General features: G+C 40.9%; 1 protein-coding gene across 7 annotated transcripts in view; it reads left to right on the plus strand.

Annotated features, from left to right (window-relative positions):
• Positions 1 to 14,708, plus strand: part of fcsk (fucose kinase) — a 391,653-nt gene that overhangs the window by 286,912 nt on the left and 90,033 nt on the right. For all 7 annotated transcript variants that reach the window (XR_011952315.1, XM_072547619.1, XM_072547621.1 and 4 more), the window contains one exon: positions 13,497 to 13,622. Coding sequence is in view for 6 of the 7 variants with exons in the window: in XM_072547619.1 (XP_072403720.1) it covers positions 13,497 to 13,622 (126 nt within the window). In the remaining variant the exon portion in view is untranslated. The remainder of the gene's footprint in view (positions 1 to 13,496; positions 13,623 to 14,708) is intronic.

Raw genomic sequence — 14,708 nt, forward strand, 5'->3', positions numbered from 1 at the left:
CATTTATTTCTTGGCTAAAATAGATTAATTGGTCATTAATCTGTTTGATGTGGAACCTTACTTTGTATAAATTGGGCGTTATCTTTGCCAGTCTGAGAGCAGTGACTACAGTTGTAAACATTCATTGGCCATGAAATGCACTGGGACATACTGAGGATGTGGAAGTCCTGACATAAACTACAGTTAGTTGATTTTTTTGTTTCCTTTGATAGTCCTGTTGAGAAACTGAGACCCCAGTTAGTGTTGTGAGAAAGAATCAGAATTGCATCATAGTGGTTTAGAGTGCTTTGAGGGTTATGCCATCCTGATTTTCTTTTTTTCGGGAGATATGGACATTACAGACAATGCCAGTCTTTGTTACCCATCCCTAATTACCCTTAAACTGAGTGGTTTTCTGGACCATTTCAGAGGGCAGTTAATGAAGCCATGGATCTGGAATCACATGTAGTCCAGGTCAGATAAGGACGACAGATTTCACTCTCTAAAGGACCAATGCCGTCCCTTCCAGTTGTAATTGTTCCTGCATGAGGTAGTTTTACATTATGTGGAATGACGTGGCTGAAAATTTATAGTTGAATACTGTTCTGAAAAGGAAAACATTCTTCCTTAATAGCCATGCTCCAGTGAGAAATATCCACCTGCTTTCATTTTCATTTTTTCAATTTGATTGGTGACAGTCTATAAATCTCAGTGACCTGTGAATGTGCTGTCATGCTTAACAGTGAGTAGAGAATAAATATTGCATGATTCTGCAAGCAACCAGGCTGTATGGCACAACCATGATATATGCTGAAAATGTGTTGCTGGAAAAGCACAGCAGGTCAGGCAGCATCCAAGGAACAGGAGAATCGATGTTTCGGGCATGAGTCCTTCTTCAGGAAGGGTTAATGCCCGAAACGTCGATTCTCCTGCTCCTTGGATGCTGCCTGACGTGCTGCGCTTTTCCAGCAACACATTTTCAGCTCTGATCTCCAGCATCTGCAGTCCTCACTTTCTCCACAACCATGATATATGTTTGCTGTATGCAAGATCCAAGGTTGCTATCTCCATTTGGACTTATACCTGAAGGTTTCATCGCTTTTTAATACCCCACCCAGTCAAATGGCTTTTATCAGCATCTCCAAAAGTTATATAGCAAGTAAATGCAGGTGATCAAAGAAAATGAAAAAACAGAACTTCTTTAATGCCTGTCAGATTTTCCTCCCAGATCTCTCCCAAACAGCCCTGGAAATTAATGTTTAATTCCTGAAATCTCTGGAAATCCTGGGAATTAGCAATCCTAGTGAAATTCTGGCCACAATGGTACTTCAAAAAGTACTCTGTCAATTAAAGGATTAGCTGGCTGGCACTATGGGAGCTTTAAACCAGCTATGGTCTGATACAGTTGTTGCACAGAATGAAATGTATTCCATTTTTATTGAGTTTTCTTTTTCATGTTTCCCAAAAGTGTGCTCCATGGACACACGCCCGCATCCACCGCCACACATGTGCACGCACGCACAACCCACAGCCAAATGTACGTATATGAACATATGCACATCCCCATACACATACACTGACTCGCACACACCACCACAGACGTCTGCACACACACACCCACAAATACACAACCACCCTCACATACATACACACCCCCAATTCCTTCACATCCACACCCATAAACACACCGACAAATATGGATTCCCCCATTCGCACATGTACACACCTGCGCACCACGCACACACATCCAAATTATAAATTAATATGCCTTTAGAAATTTAGGCTTTTCGCTCCTCGGGCCTAGAAAGAGTTAGAAGTTTTAATTTTACTAACTGCAAAGGTCAAAACATAATAGGCTTGAGCCTGGGTGGTCTCAATTCACTCCTCTAAGTTCTCAACAGACAACAGCTTATTATTATGCACCAATTAACAATCTGATTAAACAAAGCTGCAAGGAAACTTAGCTTTTGGACGATAAAACATTGGATGCCTGGGATGAACTTGAGCTGGGAGTGCTCAATGCTGATCCATGTGCTCAAAGTAGAAAGTTTCAGTTTTCCAGTATGCAATTTTTGGTGGTACAGTGGCTCAGTGATTAGTACTGCTGCCTCTCAGCGCCAGGGAACCAAGTTCAATTCCAGCCTCGGGTGATTGTCCGTGTGGAGTTTGCACATTCTCCCCATGTCTATGTGGGTTTCATCCAGGTGCTCCTGTTTCCTCCCACGGTCCAAAGATGTGCAGGTTAGGTGAATTAACCATGCTAAATTGTCCATGGTGTCCAAGGATCTGTAGGCTAAGTTGATTGGCCATGGTAAGTGCAGGGTTGTGGTAATAGGGTATGGGGCTGGGACTGGATGGGATGCTTTTCAGAGGGGAGGTGCAGACTTGGTGGGCCGAATGGCCTCTTTCCACACTGTAGGGGTTCTGTGATTCTATGATCCCTCACCAGGTGAGCAAAAGTTTTTTTTTATAAACGTTAAAGAAACTTTTTCTTCCCCATTCTCTTTCTCACTTCAGTTCGCTGTTATATGAGCAATTTTATCCGCTGATCAACATGGTGTCTGCAGTGTCAGTACTATTCTTACCAAGCTGAAAATGTGTTGCTGGAAAAGCGCAGCAGGTCAGGCAGCATCCAAGGAACAGGAGAATCGACGTTTCGGGCATCAGCCCTTCTTCAGGAATGGAAACGTCGATTCTCCTGTTCCTTGGATGCTGCCTGACCTGCTGCGCTTTTCCAGCAACACATTTTCAGCTCTGATCTCCAGCATCTGCAGTCCTCACTTTCTCCTATTCTTACCAAGGGCTTGTGTTGCTGCCACCATGCCCTTTTAAGGCAAGGACCTCCAGGACCAGCCAGGTCTGGTGTGAGCCAGGGAAACCAATTGCTAGTCTGATCAGAAGAGGCCCTTGATTTAAACAAGCTGAAGTTTGTTGTATGTCAGCATGTGTCATAAATTACACTGAGATACAGACATTGGTCCATGGCAGGTCTCACTCCTTGAAGAACCTCATCTGTTCTTTTCCCATGTCCATGTGGCATCATCATGGTGGGTGTAGCTTAAAGCACTCCACTAAACCTTTACACCCATTTCCAACATTTTCCCTCAAGCCATTTTCCTTTCCACCAATAATATAATATATTCTGTGTATAACAGCTCCTTCTACAACCTGCTGCACTCCTCCCCCTCCACCTCCCCCACCAAAAGTATGTGAAATCACAAATTCAGGTGATCTGGAGGCTTCACTATTTTCCCAGAACACATTTTCTTTAGACTTGGAAGTTCAGTTAATCAACAGTTTGAAGATTGTTGATTTTGATGGTGTTCCTGACAGTGTGTGAGCTGAAAATTCCTTTAAGCTGGAGGACCTTTAATCTCTTGGAGGATGTCTTTCTAGATGAATCTGGCAATTGCACTGCGGCATTTGGAAGACTTCTAAGTCCATGTATTTCCTTCTCAGAAGATGTTTGACTTTGTGAAATGGGCTATTTCTTGTTATAGTTTCCTGAATCTTTGAACTAGGTAATTTCTTCTTAACCATATCTTAGCTGTCTGGACATTGGTCACCCCATCTTGTTAGAGGCTTCGAATGGATTGTATGTACCACATCTTCAGTGGTTGTCAGCTGAGTATTTATTTATAACCTGCCAGTAAACCCATGCTGAAGTGTATAGACTTCCTATGTTAACCTGGTGTTTAGCTTGGTCACTTTTAATATTGGGCCTCAGTGATTGCAGAAACTACCACATTCATTTTCTCAGTTCTGCTATTCGTGGATTGCTTCTTACTTGGCATGATCAACATTGCTGTTGCTGAGCGTATTTTTCAGGGAGGATAGGGAAATTAATTTCTCTGTTTGAGCATGTATCTTCCAAGCACTTCAGTATTTCAATCCGTCATAACTATTTGTTCACCAAGCTTTGTTACACTTTGAGTGAATTCAGCTGAGGATGCATCGGCGAGTTCAAGTCAGGTAAGCTGCTCATTGACTATCTGGTTGTTCGTTTTTGCTTGCAAAGTAGCCTGAACTCTTTTCAGTATTGATAGCAATGAAAAGCATTTCTGCCAATCCATAATATAGACAGGTTTCCACCTTGTTGACAATATAAATTACATTTCTTATACACTGGAGCTAATCTCAGTTATGTCAATTGTCTGCTTATGTTCTTCCCTGAGTCTAGGGAGTCCTATGAAATTGTTTGCCAGTTGTCCTTTGACCATTTGTTCCACAACCGGCTGTTTGTTAACTAAATTTTCTTGACTTATTGTTCTATAACTGGCTGTTTCCAGACCAGTTATTTGTTGACTCAAACTAGTTTGACACCTTCCATTACCTGAAGATGATTGAGATTAACATACGTCTTCACATGGCAACTTGGTGAGTCAGTGGTTAGCACTGCTGCCTCACAGGGCCAGGGACATGAGTTCGAAACTAGCCTCGGGCAGTTGTCTGTGTGGAATTTGCATATTCTCCCTGTGTCTGCGTGGGTTTCCTCCCACAATGCAAAGATATGCAGGGTAGGTGAAATGGCTATGTTAAACTACCCATATTGTTCAACGATGTGTAGGTTAGCTGCATTAGGTTAGGGGTAAATGTAGAGTAATAAGATAGGGGAATTGTTCTGGGTGGGTTACTCTTGAGAAAGTTGATGTGGACTTGTTGGGCCAAATGGCCTTTTTCGACACTGTAGGGATTCTATTATTCAATGATTAGTAATTAAGAGTAAGAATTCTTGGTTGTAATGTACATAGAAGTTTTATACTATCTGACACAGGTGTTGGAGAAGTACTTGTAGCATACCTTCTAATCTGAAATGATATATCTCCTAGACCATGTAGTTGCACTGTTATCAGCTGTAGATAGTGAACCATAGCTGAAAACACACTGTCCGACAATGTAACGATACTCACCCCTGAATCAAATTTCAAATTAGTGAGGTTACTATTGACATAAATATCATCTTGCCAAAGGCTTTGTTTGGACCACCTATATTCCCTAGACACAGTTAAAACCTATTTTCTATTGTAGACTGTTTTATCTCATTAACCTCATTGTTTGGGTCACTATTTGGTTTGTTACTTTTCTGCCAACGTTTCCTACTTCAGCACATTATCTGAAAGTGACCTATTATGTTACATTCCTTTTAGTTGTAGAGCAATAACTGTTTCTGTGAAAATTCTTTGTTCCACAGCATTTGGTGTTCTTCCTATGTTCTGTTATAGAGTCACAGAGTCATACAGGTCAGAAACAGGCCCTTCAGTTCAACCGGTCCATGCTGACCATAATCCCAAACTAAACTAGTACCACTTGCCTGTGCTTGGCCTATATCCCTCCAGGCATTTGTAATTCATGTATTTATCTAAATGTCTATTAAATATTATAAGACTACCTGTATCCACCATTTCCTCTGGAAGTTCATTCCACACACTACCCACTCTATGTGTAAAAAAAAATGCCCTCATGTCTTTTTTTAAGCCTTTGTCCTCTCGTTTTAAAAATATGCCACCTCGTCTTGAAATCTCCCACTGTTGGGAAATGACACCTGCCATTCACCTTATCCATGCTCCTTATGGTCACCCCTCAACCTCCTATGCTCCAGTGAAAGAAGTCCCAGCCTAACCACCCTCTGCCCATGAACCAAAGCCTCCATTCCTGGCAACATCCTGGTAAATCTGTCTGAACTCTCTCCAGCTTAATAATATCCTTCCTATAACAGGGTGACCAGAACTGGACACAGTACTCCAGAAGACACCTCACCAATATCCAATATAATCTCAACATAATGACCCAACTCCTATACTGAAAGGTCTAAGCAATGGAAGCAAGCATGCTAAATGCCTTGTTAACCTCCCTATCATAGATGATGCAAACTTCAAAGAATTATGTACCTGAACTCTTAGATCTTTCTGTTCTACAACACTACCCTTAGCACTACTTTTAATTATTTAATTCCTGTTCTTATTTGTTTTACCAAAATGCAATACCTCGCATTTATCCAAATTAAACTCCATCTGCCACTCTTCAGCACATTGATCCAATTGATCAAGATCTCTTTGGAACCGTAGATAACCTTATTCACTTTCCACTGTACCACCAATCTTCGTGTCATCTGCAAACTTACTAACCATGCCTTCTATATTCTCATCTAAATCATTTGTGTAAATGACAAAAAACAGTGGTTTCCCATGTCTTTGGTGATTTAGTCCCTTAAGAACTGAATGGATTCTACTATCTCCTGTGATAAATTTGATTTCCCCTCTTAGGATTGTTTGTGGAGTTTATGGGTATGAATTATTCAAATTATCTTTTAATTAGTAAATTTGGCAAAAATGCATGAGTAATTCCAGGAACAATTATGTTCCTTTTGTTTCTTTCTTGCTGAAAGTTAAAAATTGTTTGATTACAGTAAATAGTTATTTTTAAGGGAAAAACCTGTTGTGCATATGCTTTCAAGTTGAATTATACAGTTTGATAAATTGTGCATTTCAGTGGTTTAATCAAATTTTTACATTCCTGATGACTTCAGGGATATTAGAGCTTGATTTCAATGCACTACCTAGTGAGTTGTGACAGATGGATTGAAAAGATTCTGTGGTACTGTTTTGAAGAAGGTTAAGAGAGTTATCTCCAGTGCCCTGACCAATGTTTACCCCTGAATCACCATCACTAAGCAACTTGTCGGGTGATTATTACACTGCTGTTTGTGGGAAAGCATAATAGGCTGCCATGTCTCCTACATTACAGTAGTCATCTCGCTTGACATACTTTGTTGGTTGTAAAGTGTTTTGAGATATTCCATGGTTATTAAAACTGCTATATGAATGCAATTGTATCTTCTTTTCAGTGATACATCCTGAGTTACTCATTAATAATCATTCAATATACTTGGCTAAGAAGATACTTGCATGTCCTCACATGGGTCTAGATAGATTGTAGAAAGTATTGTGTTGTTACTGACTAACAGAAAGTGGCTGTGCAAGTCTCATTAAAAGTCGCTCTAAGTGTAAGTACGGTAAATGATTGCATGGTTTATAAAACTGAGCTCTTAGTATTACTTGGCTGACTAAATTATGCCGGTAGATTACACATTCTCGGACTGCAGGTTCTGCCTTCAACTGACTCCGAACAAATTTTTCAAGCATATGTCTTTGGGAAAGGCTGAGGCCATCAAGTATATGCATTAATTGAAGCTACTTAAGTTTTATTATGTTGCAAGCCTTATTTGAGACTTTATAAGTGTTAGACTATGAGCAAAAAGAGCCCCAGTGCATTGCCTATACTCAAGGAAGTTACATAATTATGAAGAGGACATGAAACATCTAACTTTGTACTCTGTTTGAGGAACTACTTTGCAGGAAATTCATATCCAAACAGATCGTAATTTCCATTCATCCATTGTAAAAGCTGAGTCTGTTTGCTCAGACATTACCATGCAGTGCTCAGGGTACGGTTGCTGGTACTTAACATTACAGATACTGACAGCAAGAAGGAAGCTATTTGGTCTGTTGTGCCTGTATCAGATTTTCGGTTGAGTAACTCTTTCTGCTTAGTCTTGCAAATCTTTCCTTTTCAAGTTACATTTGTCAGTAACTACTTAAGTAATCCAGAGACCCACACTGTTGCTCTGGGAATGTGAGATCAAATCTCATTGTGGCAGAGATAGTGAATTTTGAATTCAATTAATAAATCTGTGTATTGAAGCTGTTCTAATGGTGACAGTTGTCAGTTGTTGTGAAGCCTATCTGGTTCATTAATGCCCTTGAGGGAAAAGGCATGTCCCATCCTACCTGCTCTGAGCTACATATAACTCTAGACACACAGCAAAGTGGTTGACCTCTAAATGTCCTCTGGAATGGCCAAGCAAGTTACTTAGTTGTGTTAAACCGTAATGAAGTATAAAGAAAGCATTTATCCAATTCTGTTTGAAGGTTACAGCTGAAACTGCTCCCACAATCTTTTCAGGCAGTATCATAAAAATAACTAAGTCACCGTTTCAAAATAAAAGCATGATCATTATCTTCCTCCTGGTTCTTTGTCTCAATTAACTTTGTAATTGGCTTTTCATTGATCAGACTTGAATGAAATGATGCTTTATCCCAAAGCGTTCCATCGTCTTAAATGATAGATGGATTTAAGCTATTGTATTGGAAGAATGTGCTGTCTCAGATGAGTGAAATTTGATGTAACAGTGAGCCACCCTTCTAGTGAGGTTTGAATTCCTGCTAATATCAAACCATTTAATTTTCATAGAGCCATAGAATCCCTCCAGTGTGGAAACAGGCCATTTGTCCCAACAAGTCCACACCGGCCCTCTGAAGAGTAACCCACCCAGATCCATTCCCCTACCCTATCACTTTTACATTTCCCCTGACAAATGCATGTAACCTACATATCCCTGAAAACTATGGGCAGTTTAACATGGCCAATTCACCTAATCTGCACATCTTTGGACTATGGGAGGAAAGAGGAGCACCCGGAGAAAACCAATGAAGTCATAGGGAGAATGTGCAAACTCCACACAGACAGTCGCCCGAGGCTGAAATCAAACCCGGGTCCTTGGTGCTGTGAGGCAGCATTACTAACCACTGAGCTACCTTGCTACCCCAATGTTATTGGGCACTCGAGGGATACAGGTACTGAGAACAGTGTGATAGCTCTTTCAAGTTGTTATCCTTCAATGTGAACTCTATGTATTGACTCTCAAAGACAGAATGGAAGATATTATTTGAATAGAAGAGCTTTTCAGGACATTGCAAAGTGCTATATAGCAATGAAATACTTTTGAAGTGTAGTCACTGTTACACTGTTTCAATGGCGAAGTCCTACAATTGTAATGTGATAAAGACCACGTGATCTATTTCATTGATATTGATTGAGGAATGAATATTAGTTATATGGTAGCTCTGAATTTGAGCACTGCTGAATAAAAGACACCTTTTATTGAAACATTTCTTCCAGAAGTTTGACGCACAAGAAGGTTAGCCTTATTGGCAACCTCATAACATTGATTGACAAACCAACGAGGAGAAGGTAATGTTGTGGTAATATATCTGAACAATTAATCCAGCATGCCAGGCTATGAGGATATGGCTGTGAATCTCACCATGGCAGATAGTAAAATTTGAACTCAATAAATATCTGGAATAAATCCAGTGGCAACCATGTTAAACTGTCAATTGTCATGAAAACCCATCTGGTTCATTAAAATCCCTTAAGGACGATGGCCTGCCATCCTTACTTGGTCTGACCTATATTAGCCTCCAGGCACACAGCAAAGTGATTGATTCTTAACTGCCCTTTGGATAATTAGACAGGGACAGTAAATGCTAGGCTAGCCAGCAACACCCCCATCCCAGGAAGAATAAACTAAACCAAGTGAAGCTAGCTGTTTAAGGCTGCTGTGATGTAATAGCAATGTGTGGTGTTCACTGTTAACAAGATTGTGCCTATCACAGATTAATAATGTGGTGTATGAATTTCAGTGTTGGGAGGGGTTGGCAGGTATTTAGGCTATACATACTAAAGACTATCAGATTCTGTCAAATAACAGTCATCCCTGTAGTTGTTCACAACTGAAAAGGTGCTGACCATATCGAACCAACCCTTATTTGCAAAAAACATCATTTCTGATGTCAAGTGATTCTGCAATTGGATAGCATTTGCTAAATACAGCGAAGTGTGCAAATACATACACTGACACCCAATTTAAGTTCATTATGTGATTGACTCTTATACATACTGTTAGCTACATATACTACTACACCAAGCCCTAAATGTTGCAGGCAGAATAAACGTGTACATACACTTTAACTCAACAAAATAGGTGACATTCTTTCTCTTGTTCATTACTCAGAGTAATGCTGGGACCATACAGTGGTAACCTGCATGGTTTAAAATTTAAATAGACTAGGCAGTTAACTGTCAGTCATCGTCTAACTGGTCCATTCTTTGTGGCATCTCCTGTACCAACCATATTATACTTACCTGCCAGTCAACACTCTCTTCTCATACAGTATATTGTGTTTCCTTTATATTGATGTCTTGTGCAAAGTAATTTGTAAGGAAAGTGAATGCATACTTTTAGGAAATAACGCTGTAGTGTTAGAGGGATAGTATGAGGGAATGGAATAGATCGGATTGCTCTATGGAGAGCCAGGATGGGTTCAAAGTTCTCAATTGCCTCCGATTACCATGGTAACAACTTCATGAACAGTGGAAAGGGATGTTTGATGGCTGCCTGTGAAGGTATGAGGCCTTAGTAAAACATTCCTCAACAGAAAATGCTCTTTCAGACAGGACAGCACTCCCTAAATAGTGCACTGGAGAGTTAATCTTGGTTATGTCCAACTATATCTAGGGTTTGCAGGCTAATCAGTTGAGGAAAACTGCATAATTAGCATACTATTTCTGGTATTGAATAATTAGCACGGGGAGTCTAGCTTAATGTCTTTTCCACTCACTACCCTGGGGTGCTTAGGCAAATTAAAGCATCCTTCTGCCATAGGTGATTACTGATATCTGCCTGTATACCTCAGTGCCCCAGTAGACCTACCTGCTGTGATATTGGGGGAAGCATAGTAATAAGCTTCTGATTCAGTTGACAATTGTCTTGCTCCTTTTGGATAGACTTTTTAAACATTTCTATGAACCCATTTGAGAGGCCTATATTTTACACTGGCCACTATGCAGTAAATGTCGAGTACATGTCTCATTAAAGCTGAGTGATGGATTTTTCTGATTGGCAGTGAAGTGACTGTAAAATGAATGTCCTGTGAGAGTCAGCAAACTCCAAACAGCTGCATCGACTTCTTGAGTCCACTATTGGTTCAGATAATCAGAAGGAACCGAATCACTCAGGGCGATGAGTGCTCAATGTTCCACACAGCCATCAGAATCAGCAGTTCTCTATTTCATTACTGTTGAATTATTTGGCTCTGTAAGCTCATTAAATTTGTTAAAGAGCTCTGCCAGTGGCTAAATGGATAAAGGCACCACTATACAAAGTGTTGGACCATCATAAAGATCATGCTTTTATATCAGGGCCTTTTACAATCTCAGGATATCCCGAAGTGCTTTACAGCCGAATAGGTGCTACTCGGATGTGGTCACTTTTGTAAATATGTAAGAAATGGACAGTCACTTTGCGTATTGCAAACTTCCACAAACTGCAATAAGGCAAATAACTAACTGTGAAACTGTCTCGGTGATTTTGGTAGGGAGGTAAATATTGCCAGAACATTGAGAGATGTCCCCATTTCTTGAATAGTGCCATTGGAATTTCTTTTCCAACTTCTCTCTGAACAGGCAGACAAGGCTTCAGTCTAATGTTGCATCAGTCTAATGTTGGCACCATCACCAGTGCAGTACTCCCTCAAAATGGCACTGAGGTGTCAGTCTAGATGTCTTTGTGTGGAATTTGAGCCTGTGACCTTCTGACTCAGATATGGAAATGCTACTATTGACCTACAGCTCTCGTCATTCAGCATAGAAAGTCTTTGATCCAATCTGCACTGAGCTAGCTGAGCTGACCCACCTATCCCTCCCTAGTTCTGCCCTTCTCACTTCCAATATACTGGTTACAGAGTCATAGAGTTGTACAGCACGCAAACAGATCCTTGGATCCAACTTGTCCATGCCAACCAGATATCCTAAATTAATCTAGTCCCGTTTGCCAGCAGTTGGCCCATATCCCACTAAACCCTTCCCTATTCATATTCATATACCCATCCAGACGTCTTTTAATTGTAAGCCTTCACCACTTCCTCTGGCAGTTCATTTCATACACACGTACTGCCCTTTGCGTGAAAACGTTGCCCCTTAGGTTCCTTTTAAATCATTCCCCTCCCACCCTAAACTTATGCCCTCTAGTTCTGGATTACTCCAACCCATGGAAAAGACCTTGACTATCTATTCCATCCTTACCCCTCTTGATTTTATAAACCTCTATAAGGTCAACCTGCAGCCTCCAACGCTCCAGGGAAAACAGCGATTTGTTTTCGATAAGTGTATAGTGAATATTCCCGGAGTGAATTAGCTGGTCTGACTGCAAAGTTTTAAACAAACAGAATTTATTGACAAAATTACAAAATGAAACACAAAGAACAAAAAACAGAATACCAGATAACTTATCCTAGCCAAAAGCCTGACAGATTTAATGATGCTGTTCAGAAAATACTTGCAACAGTCCCAATAAACCCGTCCCTTAGCACAAAGAACAAAAATGAAACAAACCAGGGCTTACAGACTTGAAGTTAGAGAGAGAGGGAGTACCAGCTGGACTTGCCCCAGCAGCTTTTCTTCACACACACTGCTGCTGACCTGAATCAAATACTCTAATCTAAATGAAGGTTCGCTACACACCTAGCTGGCCACTCCCCTTTGATTAAACCGGTTTTTATAAGACATGGAAGCCTTAGGCTGGAGGCATTTTCTGTTTGGGGAAAACAAAATCAGCCCAATAAACTTTTCAAACCCAGCCTAGTTGGAGCATTGCCAATTACCACCTCTTTGGAAAAAAACTCAAGTGCATAGTAACCTTGTAAAAAGACCAACATTGTGACAACACCTAACAAATTCCTCTCTATCTAAACCCTCAACACTATGGCAGTCCCAGTCTATGTTCGGAAAGTTAAATTCCCCTCCCATTATCCCTCTATTATTCTTACAGATAACTGAGATCTCCTGACAAATTTGTTTCTCAATTTCTCGCTGATTACTTTGGGGGGGGGGGCGCAATAGTACAATCCAAATAAGGTATCAGCCCTTGCTTATTTTTCAGTTCCACCCAAATAAAATCCTTGGACATATTCTCCAGGAATATCCACCCGAGGTACAGCAGTAATGTTATCCTTTGTCAAAAATGTCAAACCCCCTCCTCTCTTGCCCCATTTTGTATCCTTCCCATAGCATTTGTACCCTGGAACATTCAGCTGCCAGCCCTGTCCATCCCTGAGCCACATCTCTGCAATTGCTATGATATCCCAGTCCCATGTTATTGATCATGCCCTTAGGCCTCTTACATTTGTAAATAAACGTAGTTTAATTTACCTCCTTCTCTGTTTTGTTCCTGCATACCCTGACTGTTTGACTTGCTCCTTTTCCCTGTACCAGTCTCGTCTGATCTCTTTCCTCACTATCTCTCTGACCACTATCCCCCCCCCACCCACCCTCCGCACTGTACTCAGTTAAATCCTCCCAAGCAGCTCTAGCAAATTTACCTGCCAGTATATGAGTCCCCTTTCAATTCAGATGCAATCCATCCTTCTTATACAGGTCTCTTCTACCCCACAAGAGATTCTAATAATCCAAAAACGTGAGCCCTATTCCCCTGCACCAGCTCCTCAGCCATATATTCATCTGCTATATCCTCGTATTCCTTGAAGGCTGTAAATGAAGGTGACCCATTTAGTAAGGGAGAGAAGTGTTTCTGTGTCTGTGGAAACTGTGCCCCAGAGGATGACAATAAATTAGGAATGTTAAAAAAAAGTCTTTCTTTTCTTCCCTGTTGTCACTTTTAGGGCCGAGACTTTCCCTTTGATGACTGTGGACGTTCGTTCACCTGTTTGCCAATGGAAAACTGCGACAGCAAAGCAGAAGCCCTCGTCTGTAACATCGATGTTCTGCTGCACGTCATGACATATAAGGTCAGTCACGCGTAAGCCATCTCCAATGGGAGCGGAGGAGAGTCAGGTCATATACTTCAGATCTAGAAAATGTAGATTCGAGTTTCTTCTAAATGGCAAAATGTTTGGAACAGTTAAAGACCAAAGAGATTTGAAGTCCCTTGTACAGATGCCCCCAAAATGCTAGTGGGGGCTGGTGTGAAAAATAATTTTAAAAGGAACTTTGGAATGTTGGCCTTTATCTTGAGAGAGCTGGAATGAAGAGGAATGGAAGGTATTTACACCTGTACAGAGTACTTAGACCCCATGAGGAGCACAATTATGGTTGTGCACTTCAGGAAGCATAAACAGGCTTTGGAGAGAACGCAATGTAGAATGATCCAGGTGCTAAAAGTGTTCAATTACAATGAGGATGTTTGCAAATACATTCCCTTGAACATAGAAAGTTAGGCATGATCTAATTGAGGTTCTTTAAAATCATCTCAAAATTTACAGAACTTATTAGGTATTTCCTCTTGTGGGCAGTCCAGTATGCCAAGGCATAACCTTTAAGTGAGAGCTGGGTTAGACAGGAGTGATATCATGCAACACATCTTCCTGTAAAGCATGGTGAAAATCAGGAAAATATTCTCCACAAAAATGCTGCTGAGATTTAGTATCAGTTTGTAATGCCAGAACTAAGATTGCTAGATTTCTGTTCAGCAAGGGTATGAAGGTAGAGGAGAGCGTGAGGACTGCAGATGCTGGAGATCAGTCAAAAAGTGTGGTGCTGGAAAAGCACAGCAGGTTAGGCAGCATCCAAGGAGTAGGAGATTGATGTTTTGGGCATAAGCCCTTCATCAGGAATGTGAAGGTGAAGGGTTGAGTTGAGTAACAGATCAACCGATTGAGTAGTGTAATAGGCTGATGGGGCAGAATGGCCTACTCTTGTTGCTGTGTTCCATAAGGCACTGTTTCAGCTTGGTCCTTGGGAGAGATCCATAGGAATGCCACTTCAAAACCTGCAACAAACTTCAAATTCTTAGTTTTCTCCCCTCCCAAAGGGTCAAGCCCAGACGGTGAGCAGACAGTTACACTTGGAGACTGTCAAAACCAAGCCTGATCCAG

This window comes from Chiloscyllium punctatum, chromosome 26, assembly GCF_047496795.1.
Source record: "Chiloscyllium punctatum isolate Juve2018m chromosome 26, sChiPun1.3, whole genome shotgun sequence".
In the NCBI taxonomy this organism is placed as follows: Eukaryota; Metazoa; Chordata; class Chondrichthyes; order Orectolobiformes; family Hemiscylliidae; genus Chiloscyllium; species Chiloscyllium punctatum.